The following is a 12,272-nucleotide window of genomic DNA, read 5'->3' as shown; positions in this document are numbered from 1 at the left end:
AAAATGTTCTCCTTCTCTCATAGCATTAGGTTGAGGAGAGGGCCACTTAAAAAAAGAAAATTGTTTATCAGTAGGTTTGAGAACATAATCCAGGTACAGATCCAAACCGTATTTACTGTGTCCCCTCCATAACCAGTATTCAGGGTTGTGGTCAACTAGGTACTGCTCAGAGTAGACCCACTGAAATTAATAAGCCAAAGTTAGCAATGTCAGACTGAGACAGGGTAGCACTGAATACCACCTTTAAGCAGTTAACTCAAATGTCAGAGGAGATTCAAATGCTTATGTCCTCACTGCCATCTTTTCCTTTCCCTGGCCATTGTTCTTCCCCTTCCTCCCAAGGCAGGCACCCCAACCTGTGGCCCTCCAGATGTTTTGGCCTACAACTCCCATGATCCCTAGCTAACAGGACCAGTGGTCAGGGATGATGGGAATTGTAGTCTCAAAACATCTGGAGGGCCAAAGGTTGGGGATGCCTATCCCAAGGAGAAGGCTGGTCCAGCCTTGGTTACCCAGTTGTTGTTAGGTTACAACTCCCATCACCTTTGACCATTGATCCCCACACCAATTAATAATGATGAAGACAGGTGTACCTCATGATGGAGGGCATTCCGTTTCAGCAGGGAACCACTGCTGAAATGACCCTGTCAAAAGTCAGAACCAAGTGGAGAGACCCTGCTTTAAATATAATGCTTTTTTTGTTCACAGACCTTTAGACTGAATTATTTCCTTTGTAATTCATGATTCCTCCCTCCCTGTGACACACACACACACACACACACACACGGCAAAATATCACTGATGTAAAGGATATGTTTGATGCCGGGATTAGTGACTAGTGTTTTTGTTTTAGCTTTCTATGGATGCATTTTGCTTCATTTGTAACTACATCTACTATCAACGAACTGCCATTGTCTAGTGGCTAAGGGGGCAAATTTATAGGATTACCTAAGAATAACATGACTTAAAGGTAAAGGTAAATGGACCCCTGACCATTAGGTCCAGTCGTGGCCGACTCTGGGGTTGCAGTGCTCATCTCACTTCACTGGCCGAGGGAGCCAGCATACAGCTTCCGGGTCATGTGGCCAGCATGACTAAGCCGCTTCTGGCGAACCAGAGCAACACATGGAAATGCCGTTTACCTTCCCAGTGGAGTGGTACCTATTTATCTATTTGCACTTGATGTGCTTTCAAACTGCTAGGTTGGCAGGAGAATAACATGGCTTACTCCTGGGTAAACATGCATCGGCTCAGGCTGTAATGACATAGCAAGCATTAACTTGAAGCAAGGATTATCTGAGCAGCTAATTCCATTCCGTTTGAGTCTTGCTGGCATCAACCATCAACCCATTCCATCACACTGCATCCCATTCTGACCCATTTTGTGCATCCTGTGTACATAGAATACACACTTTTTAATGCTCTTCCATGTATATGCCTGTAAAATGAACATTTTGCACTTTCTGCATCTCTTCCCACATCTCTTAGGTAATTTTAGGCATGCTTTTTGCACTCATACCACAAAGACATTGCAAGGTCTGGAGAAGTGCACACTCTGACTGGGAGTTGTGTTCTGATCCACAAGCAAGTTCAGAAGCATCGGATCGGTCCACTGTGAAAAACGTGTCAAACAAATTCTTCCCACAGCCCTATCATGGAGCCAGCACTGTCAAAGAATGTGAGCTGTGGGCCAATAAGCCTCCTAGACAAATCTAACAAAATAACAGCCTGCTGGACCAGAGCAATGGCCCATCTAGTCCAGCATCCTGTTCTCACAATGGCCAACCGGATGTCTGTGGGAAAGTAGGGCCTGAGAACGTAAGCCCTGAGCACAAGAGTATTGAAAAGCATTACTGTGTTATGTTTGGTGCATAGCCATTGTGCCTAGTAGCCACTGATAGTCTTAGCATCCATGAGTTTGTCCAATCCTCTTTAAAAATCATCCATGTTGGTGGCCATCACTACCCCCTGTGGGAGCAAGTTTCATAGTTAACTGTGCACTGTGTGAAGAATGATTTCTTTTTATCTGTCCTGAATTATCCACTATTCAGCTTCACTGGATGTCCATGAGATTTAGTGTTATGAAAGAGACAGGAAAAACTTTTCTCTACCCACTTCCCCCACGCCAAACATAATTTTATACACCTTTATTGTGTCACCTCTTACTCACCTTTCTCTAGGAGAGTCACTCCCAACCCACTTGATCGTTTTAGCTGTCCTTTTCTAAACCTTTTCCAACTCTACAGTATCCCTAGCAAACTGAAGAGTCTGGTGAAGCAAGTTCCTTTTCCAGAAATAACAAGCAGCCCTGTGTTCTTATATAATGGGGCCACCAGATAATTCTGTAACAATGCTTCATCTTGCATATTAACTTGTTTACCTGTTTTCCTTGTGCTGGAAAGATGTCTGTTAATGGCTTTTAAAGGCTTCAATCTAGCACTTGTAACTCTCCCAGCAATTACCAGCACATTTCCTGGTGAGAATAAGGTTTTTCTTAATCAGCAACTGTGAGTGGCGCACCATGAACCCTTCTGCATTCTCATATAATCTTTAATTAACTGTTTTGATGTCTAAATGAGAAGATCAAACCCTTTTTGCTTCATGCCCCCAAGTGTGGATTATACTGTGTAACATTAGATCTGCAGAGATAAGGTTTTCTTTCCCCTATTGGGGACAAGCTAGCAAAGGGATTATGAAGAGCTTGTGTCCTGGCCCTCACCGCCAGCTGAAGAACTCGAACTCTCAGCTCTATTTCTGCTAAAGGCTTTAATGCTCCAATCAGATTGCTACATAAGGCAAAGTACAGATTACCCAACGTTCAGCAGGCACACAAGAGGCTAAAATACATTGCTATCTATCCTACTGTACTGTTAGCATTATTACTGGGTAGTAAAGGTAAAAGACTCCTGAATGGTTAAGTCCAGTCAATAGACTTAACACTCGGCACTCACCTTGCTTTTCAGGCCGAGGGAGCCGGCATTTGTCTGCAGACAGCTTTCTGAGTCATGTGGCTTGCATGACTAAACTACTGGCACACAGAGGACCGTGACGAGTGCCAGAGCACACAGAAACACCATTTACCTTCCCGCTGCAGTGATACCTATTTATCTATTTGCATTGGTGTGCTTTTGAACTGCTGGGTTGGCAGAAGTTGGGACAGAGCAATGGGAGCTCACCCCATCATGCGGATTCGAACAACCAACCTTCCGATCAGCAACCAAAGAGGCTCAGTGGTTTGAACCACAGCACCACCTGTATCCCTATTGGATAGTAGGGGTGTGCACAGGCTGCATGATTCACCTTATGTCTGTATGTGTGACTAATGATTTTGTAATCTGTTTCTTAATCACTTTTTGTTCTTTCCACTTCAGTCTGTGTTTTGAGTTCTGAGCTCCTCCTGCATAAAGGAAACAATGTGTTTCCCCATTCACTGTAATGGAGAATCTTACAATTGATTTTTTCCCTTTTTGGCCAAAGTGGATGGCATTTATAGGCACAAGAGACCTCCAGAATGCCAAATTGCAGACAGACAGGTCTAGCAGCTGTTTGTGGGGAAAGCGTTTCACATTCCTGACTACTCCTTTGGGGTGGGGATGAGGTTTTTCTTTCTTATTGTAAAATAATTAAGAGGTGACCAAGTATTTGTTTTTTTGCTTGCACAATTTTTAAAAACTTTGCAGCTTCATACCAGCTGTCCTTTGTGATTATCTCCTCTTGATAGACTTTACAGGACCCCAACAGCTCAGGATTGCATAAAGGGTTTAATTTTCTCAGCATCCCTGCAGAGTAGCTTAGACTGATAGTGACTGGCTTAAGGTTGTCCAGTGAGCTCTTATTGCTGAGTGTGGATTTGAGCTCATGTCTGCTTTTGCAGCCCTAGGCCTGTATCCCGTGTTAGTCAAACTCAGACTAGGAAATTAATGAACCTAAGTTAGCCATAACTTCAATGGGTCTACTCTGAGTAGGGCTAGCATTGAATACCACCCCTAGTTTGGTTCTCTAACCATTACATCATACAACATTTAATTAGTTTACTGGTCAGGTATCAATGAGTATTTGAAACCTTACTGGTAAGCGTTACCTTACTTCCTCATTCAGCTCACCTCTCTTCCTCTCTCCATACATTTCATAGACTCTAAAAGGAACACAAGTCTTTAGCAGCTCAGGAGTGCTGAATTCTAAAACTTGTATGTTGTTTTCAAGGTTTTAAGTGACAGATAAACAAAGCTGTGTGTCTGCTGAGATGCTAATGTTGCAGCCCTTGTGTACTCAACCCTGTGTGATGCATTTGTGACTTAAGTTAGTTAATGTACAGCATAATAATTTAGGGCCCACGCTCTTTCTTTTATGTGGTGCACCATTAACATCATGGGAGTTATGCTTCTGAATTAAGAGGATAATAGACCCCTTATTTTCTAAGCCACTAGCTTCCTGGTGGTGTTTATTATTTAGAAACTTGCCTTTCACACATCCCTAGGAGACTTTTCAGACCTGGCTATGCCTTAATGCTGAGCAAATCACTTGGCCACCCTCTGCAAGTCTTCCCATCTAGAAGCTGCAGAAAGAGCAGCAACTTTTTAAAATGCAAAATATTTAGGAGATAAAACAAATGGTAAAGTGTGAGAACTCCCATGTTGGATAATGGTTGGTTGCAGAACAAATTTTATGGAATCACTTGGAGTGGGGAAAGTAGAACCTCGTTAAATGGTCACAGGCAGATATGTAGTATTCACACTCTAGAGTGGAAGACTTCTCACAGAGAGCACAAGTAATATGCAATCTTTTGCACACTTACTGATGGAAAGTTCAGCTGAATTCAATATGACTTGCTTGCAGACATATGCATAGAATTGGTCTGTACACTGGCTGTGCAGGCTAGGTCAGAGGTGGAAAACCAGATGCTGTTCAACTTCAGCTCCCTGCAAACCAAGCCCACATAAGCAATAGTTAGGAATGACGGGAGCTGTCCAGCAGCACCTACACAGCCCCTTGCTCTCAATCCCTGCTTGAAAGAATAGTTGCTGGGTTTTTGCATCTTGTATGAGGGAGCTGTCCAATTGCTGAATTCCTCTGTCTCAAGAGACAATGCAGTTCATCTCCAGGACGGAGTCAAACCACTGCATTAGGGGCACCAAAGGGATGCAAGCCTTGGCCATTTGGCACCTGCTTGGCTGAAGGAATTGCCAGAAGGGGGTGGAAAAGGTGCCATTAAATTGTCTTGGGGACTCCACTCCAGACTTCTGTAGGGTTTACTCCTCAACCTTCTCTTCTCCTGCAGATATCCCACAGGGCAGCAGAGGTCTAGGATCAGTTTTCCTTCTCCTAGATGGGCTCCCTTCCCAGGTTAGGGTGATGAGCCCCATCTGCCCCTCACTTCCCTCTGCAGCATGTACAGAAACGACCTTCTTGACTGCTGGACCCACTATTGGTCTCATCTGTTCAATCCACCAGAGCCTGTATTCACATGCAAGAGAATTTCCTAACTCACCAGTGGTTTGAGACCCATCAGCTACAATCACCTGGCTTAGCTTCAAAGCTGTTTCCCTGGGTGTGGCCACTGTCACATGCTGATAGCTTCTAGGAGCCACAGGTGAGAGCTGAGCGCAGGGTGGGGACAAAAGGTAGTTGAAATATAAAGATTTAATTGCTGTGAAGCTACTCAAAGCCAAGAAGGTGTTTTTTTTTGTAAAAAATAAATAAACGAAAGAGAATTGTTAACTGCCCAGTACAACCAATGCAAAGATGTGGCAGAATTATGTGCCTCCGACTGGAGGCTAATTGGGAAGCAGCAATGTCAGAACAGTGAATCACATGGCGATGCAACAGGCAAACTCCTCCACAAGGGATATTTTATTGATTGCATAATCTTTCAATTTATTCATTTCTCAAGGCACCTACACTGGTGTTACTGAAGTAGGGGATTGCCTTTACCCAAGAGACTGGTTCCATTTAATTCCCCTGTGATTATTCATGACTAGTAACTACTCTCACACCTGAATATTTACAGAACTAGGAATTAAGTATAATTTTCTAGGTTTATAATTAAACAACGGAGGGAAAAATCACTGAAAATTGTATGCATTTACAGTCCTGCTAATTGATGGTGGTGGGAGGTTTGATTTTATGCTTTTGTACAGATGAAAGAAAATAAAGGAAGATTATTATTAGTTTGTATTTATCTTTTATAATTTCCTAAAGTTTCTTTTAAGTGACTTTATATTTCACTAACTCTGACCCAACTAAAGTCCAGATTCTGGCTGTGTATAGAAATAGCTTTCAAACCATGTAATTGGATGGCTTCCTCAAAATCCCTGCTCCAAAAGAGGATTGCCACTACCTGCTCCCAGACTGCTCCTGTGCCACACAACAGAAATTAAGCAGGTGCAGGGTTTTTTCCATCACTTTAATCTCCATGCCTGCAAAAACACAACTATGTGCCAGGCTACTGTTAGCAATGAGCTACTAAAACTGCTGCTGCCAAACCTCCAGTGGTTTTGGGCTAAAGCTCCCATCAACCCCAGGTCTGGGGCTGATGGGAGTTGTAGTCCTAAGCATCTGGAAGGTACTAGGTTGGCAAAAGAGTGTTCTAAAAAGGAGGCACCTTTACATCAAAGGTGCTCTTAGTTGACACATGCACACAACCCCTGCCCACCCACATGAAACCAAAAGTGCTTTTCAGCCTCTGCGCAGCTGCTATTGTCAACTTGTGAATGTTGTTAGGTAAGGGCAGTTAAACAGATAAAATGTAATAGATCAACAACAGTGCAGACTTATAATACCCCACCTTCCTCCAATAAATGTTGGGAGATTCACCCCTCTCCTCTCGTATGTTGGGGGCGGGGGCGGGGACGGCAATAAACTCCATAAGAGTTGAGCCAGGATGACTTACGCCCATCTTCCGGACCCTTATAGGCTTTTCTCGAATCTAAGTGTCCTGTGAACACGCTAAGCATCGGGACGTTTGTGTCTTGGTAGAAAATGCCTACAGATCGCATAAAGGTCGGTTGAGGGGACGGGGGTTATCCTCTAACCCCCCCTCCAACAAATCCACCCTCCACGCTGTAGTGTTGTTGTTGTTGATGATCGTGGGTTCTCCTTCCCAACTCCCCTGCCAATAAAACCTCGCTTCCCCCCAAATCCATCTACCCACACTTGTAGTTGCGAGACGCAGATGCCGGGATCTTAACTCCCCACCGGAGAGAATCGGCTACACGCTTCCTCGGGAGTAAAGCCCAGTGATCGAAAGGGGGGGGATTTACATCCGAGTAAACATGCGCACAGTCGATCCGGTGGCAGGCAGGCAGCAGAAGCGGCGGCGGGAGGAAGAGAAGAGGCAGGCGAGACTTACGCCACCCTCCCTGAGTGCGGAAGGTGCTGCGATCCGCGCCGCTCCTTCAGCTGGGCAGGTTCTCCACCCCGCTGGCCGTTTCGCTTTGCGATTTCTCCCCACCCCCCACCCTCGCGCGTGGGCTGTGCTAAAAGCCGCGCAGATCTCGCAGCAGCCGCCTCCGCCTCCACACACACTTCATCATCTATCTCCCCACCCCCCCCACCCCTTTGAAGGTCACCTCCCTCTCCGAGCCACTTCGCAGCGCCGGCTTGGGGGAGGGGGGGGGGAGAGAAGAGCCGCCACAACAGCAGCGCCTCCCTTCTTCTACCTATTTCGCCGGGCCAAAGTCAGCTCTTCCCTCAGCTGGGAATCCCACCCCCTCCCCTCAGTCAGTCAATCTAACACACACACACACACACACACACCCCTCCAGCCTCGGAGGAGCCACGCGCGGACGCCGACTCGGCACGCGCCGCCCTCGTCTCCAAAAGGCGCGCGCGCTCTCTCTCTCCCTGTCTCCCCACAGCTTTGCCAGCTGCCTTCGTGACGGGGGTGGCTTTAAAAAAAAAAATGGAGAGAGAGGGGTGCTAGTTACGCCTTCCTCAGGAAGGGAATTGCCTGAACGACCAGGAAGGAGGTGGGGGGGGATGCATGCTGTTTAAATAATTCTCCAGTCCAGCCAGGTGTTTCTCGACGGCTCCTCAGTAGCTTCTTCAGGTGCCGACCCCCCCCCCCACGCGCACGCGCGCACCCGCGCGCCATCGTCCCAAGTTCCGCAGTCCTCTCGGCTATCCTCTCTCGCCTCAGAAAAAGAGTATTTTCTTTTTTTTTTGCGAGGGGGGGGAGGGGGACAACCGCGCGTGCGCGCAGACTAGGCGGCAGCTTGGCGGCTCCTGCGCCTCAGAGTGCGTTGCTCTTTCGTATTTTATTATTATTGTTACTGTTGTTGTTATTGTTATTAACGGGCTTTTTATTTGGCGCCCAATCTCGCGCACCCAAGCGCAGCTCTCTTTCTCCTCCTCTCCTTCGTTCCACTTCGGCCGAACAGAGCGAGGCGAGCGAGCGAGCGAAGTTTTCTCCTTCCCCTCAAAGAACGCGGGAAAAAGCTCTCGCGCGCCGTCGAGGAGGAAGAGAAGCCGCTGAGGGGAAGCACCTGAGAAGTCGGCGTTTCTCCTTCCTGAGGGAGGAGGGGAAAGGCGAGAAGCGCTGCCCTGCGCCCCCTCAGGCCCTCCTCCGCCTCGCCTGAGTTGGACTCTGCCCGACAAGCGAAGGGCGCCAACTTTCTTCTCGCCCATCTTCAACTCTACTTAGCCAACGAATCTGGACGCGACGGGAGGAGGACAGAGAGCGGGAGAGAAGATCCCGGAGAACTTATTGGGGGCCCCGCGCTTCTCTGTATGGTAGGTGGAAGTGGGCCCCTGGCTGGCGAGGGCTTGGGGAGAGGCAGACTTGGCCTCAATTTCATTTTAAGAGAGGGCGGGGCAGGGGGCGGGGCAAGGGCTGGTTGACCAATGGCGAGCCAGGTGTTGCGCTTTCTCTTCCTCCCCGCCCGCTTAGCCCATCGCAGGTGTGCTGGGACAGCTTGTGGCTAAATTAGATTGTAGTAAGGAACTTCTTCCAGAGGTTTCTATTTGTTGCCAATATTCTTTCCAAGGAGGTGTCTGGGAGTGGGGGTGGGCCACCCTTCCTATCTCCCATCTCCCATCCTCATCAGTGATTTTAGGCCAGATGTGATTCTTTCCCCCCCATGATAGCTACCATGTATATATAGTAACCAGATGTTCTGATGCATAAGCATCAGCGCTGTCATTTTCTATATATATATAGAAAATGCCTTTGAACCTTACGGTGACTTTGTGCTGCTTAGGAGTACTTTGCTCCAAGGTATATTTAGCCTTGCTTTACATTTCCCACCTCATTCCTTCCATTATCTGTGGTAGAGTTATACTGGTTCCCCCTGCCCCCAAAGTTCTGGAAACACACTATGCTTTTGTGTGGAAGTTCTGGTTGGTAGTTAACATAGATGCTGAAAGGACAGGCACAGCTGAGAACTCTTCAGTCCTGTTGATATTTGTAGGAGCTTTTATAAGCACATGCTTTATTCTTTCATGGCAACATCACTGAGATTTTACAGAGCTGCTTACCTTTGGTTGGTTGAGTACATCGTTAATTTTTTTTGAAACAGAAGACATGGGCAAGGGAAGGAGCAGGGATTGGCATGGTGTCCCTGAAGGAGATGGCTTTTAAATTCGGGAGGGAGGTTCTATTTACATACTGTCTTGGTAATAAATCAGCATTTATTTATTTATTTTGCCTGCCTCAATATAGGAGTTTGGGAGAGCTGTTTATGCTATTTATGCTGGGGGCATGTAGAGATAAATGTGTGTGGGAAGATATGATAATGAGGATGAGCAGTTGCACACTTGGGTGCAGGACCACAAACAGGAAATAAAAATGCATGAAAATGCAGTAATGCATCAATTATTGTAAAGTCCTGTGCATTCGATTAAATGCATGGCATATTCCTTATAAGCATGTACCAAGGGATGCATAGCTAGTTTCCAACTGCACATATGCTGAGCTCTGAAAGGGAAGATGTAGTAAAAATATATGTTCCCAAAATCGTTCCAATGTGGTGTGTGTGAAAAACAGTTCATATTTCTTAAAATAAATCTAGATCATTTTTTGAAAGAACAAAAAATCAGAAGCGATTTTAGCAGCTGCATGGAACTGCTGCTCTCTAGCTTCCCCCTAGAAATTGTATCTAAGTATAAAAGCTTTCAATAAATACTGCTGTAGCAGACCTTTTTTCATCTTGTTCCTGCTTCCTAGCCATTTTTCTTTATATGTTCACATTACAAGTTGAAATGATACTATATAAGCTACAGATTACAATTCATCCCAGGTTTACTTCTTTGGCAGAGAGGCATGAGTTTTGTGGTGTGACAAATGAAACCTTTGTAGAAGCAAGCACTACAGAGAATGTTTGCTTCCATGGCAGGCTGTTATTCAGACAACTGCTGAAACATGTTTGACATAAATATTGACCTTTAAAGAAACATATTCAAACATGTAGAGCATGCGGCTTGGCTCAAATTAAATGTTGATCATTACATTTACAGTTCAGGATAACCAAAATTCCCCACATTTACTAAGAGCATGATCCAGTCAAAGCTAAACTCTGACAAGTTCCACTGAGTTCAGTGGGAGAGGCTAGCAAATCTTTAAACCTCTCATGCAAGAGCCACATGGAACTTAAGTGTGCTCAAATGCGGCTGGATCATGCCCAAAGTTTTATGTTCATAGATATAGAAAGATCACTAAATGTTTTGTAATGTAATGGAGAATTCTGAACACACTGTGTTTGTTTACACACACACAGTTTTTTATTTTGTTTAGTTCTTAGTGTTGCTAGTTTGACAATAAAAATATATACACAGGACAGAAACTGAATGAAGAAACATTTCAAAACCCTGAACAAATTCATGATCGACTATGGAGTGATTTCTATGCTTGTTTGCTTTGATGCACCCATTGAACATGGTATTTGTCTAGAACTCTGTTACCCCAGCCACACAGTGTGAGCTCTAAGTCCTCTGCTCCAAGTCAGCCTTCTTAGGTAAACCAGCTTTCTTTCAGCATTAGTCTCTCCATCTGCAATAAGGAGATAATAATAATACCAGTCATTTCTACCAGGCTGTTGTAAGCACTCCTATTAAATTAAGCTTAGGGAAATCCTGACCCCACTTACCTGGGAGGAAGCCCTGTTGAATCCAGTAGGACTTACTTTGAAATGTAATGGGTTAGGTTTGCAGCCTCAGTGTTCTAAATACTTGAAATATTCCATGTAGTTGCTAAAATGTCATTACTTGGATGTTTAAAAGACCAAGGGCCATCTAGTACATATTATGGGCATCTGATTTTGGAAGTTGTTATACCACAGAATCGAACACTGTACAGAGATATGTCAAAGAAATAGGTGGAACTGAATTTTTATTTATTAAGAATGCTACTTGCCTCTTGGTTAACAAAACTACCTTCCCTCCCAATAAGTTGCTGCATATTTATTTTTGCTCAGTTTTTCTGATTATTTTAATTTGAATTGCTGATAGTTTTTTGGAAGCTTTTGGCACAAGGTTAGCTGTACCTAAGGGTCTTTTGGGGGTAGGGGGTGGGGAGCATTTTATTTTAGAAGCCTGATGGTAAAGTCCTGTGCATGTCTGCTCAAGTAAGCACCATTGAGTTAAATGTGACTTTCTCCCAGGAAACAGTTCATAGAACTGAAATCATAAGTCTACATAGGATAGAATGGTAAACATTTCAAGAAATCACTTATCACTTCAGTAGGGACATGTGAATATGCTCTCTTGAAGTATTTACAGGCAAGACTTCTGCTGCAAACAATTGCTTCTGCTAAACTGAACACATATGAATAATTTTGCAATTTTCAGGAATAAAGGCAAATACACTGTGCTGTATAAGAGCACCATTTCTAGTGGATACGCAGTTGGTAGAGTTAAGATCTAGAATAACTTAAATGAGCAACATTTCATAGCCAGTTTTTGCTTCACTACAATGGAAGTTGTTATTGTGCATTGTAATGCTGCAAATAAAATAAACTGGATTGGGTAACACATGATGTTACAAAATAACACAACTAATTCATACTTAGTTACAAATGGAAATAAAGTAGTGGCATACAATTTAATATATGCATTCCATTAACAGTGCATTTGCAACTTCACATCACCAAACTGATTACATTTTCACCCCATCTTTCCTTGAAGCAGCTTGGGGAGCTTCCTTGCTGAGTGAGGGCTATCATCAGGTGCTTCTCTGAGGCTCAGTCCACCCAACTGGCTTTGCATTGGAACCTTAGGGGAAAATGCTTTCTAAAGCAACCACTGGGCAGTATTTATGAACCACAAAAGGCTTGAAGAGA

General features: G+C 44.7%; 1 protein-coding gene across 21 annotated transcripts in view; it reads left to right on the top strand.

Annotated features, from left to right (window-relative positions):
• Window positions 1-12,272, top strand: part of RBFOX1 (RNA binding fox-1 homolog 1) — a 1,459,852-nt gene that overhangs the window by 449,604 nt on the left and 997,976 nt on the right. For 2 of the 21 annotated variants that reach the window (XM_083710869.1, XM_083710874.1), the window contains exon 1: window positions 8,198-8,730. The exons of 17 other annotated variants lie outside the window; for them this stretch is intronic. In XM_083710869.1, the coding sequence (XP_083566995.1) occupies window positions 8,728-8,730 (3 nt within the window). In that variant the 5' untranslated portion in view covers window positions 8,198-8,727. Of the gene's footprint in view, window positions 1-8,197; window positions 8,731-12,272 lie in introns of those variants that run through there. 2 more of the 21 variants (XM_083710878.1, XM_083710873.1) reach the window with 1 other exon arrangement.

The sequence above is a fragment of the Podarcis gaigeae genome (genome assembly GCF_964106915.1).
Source record: "Podarcis gaigeae genome assembly, chromosome: 14".
NCBI classification, from domain to species: domain Eukaryota; kingdom Metazoa; phylum Chordata; class Lepidosauria; order Squamata; family Lacertidae; genus Podarcis; species Podarcis gaigeae.
This window is presented reverse-complemented; position numbering and strand designations above follow the sequence as displayed.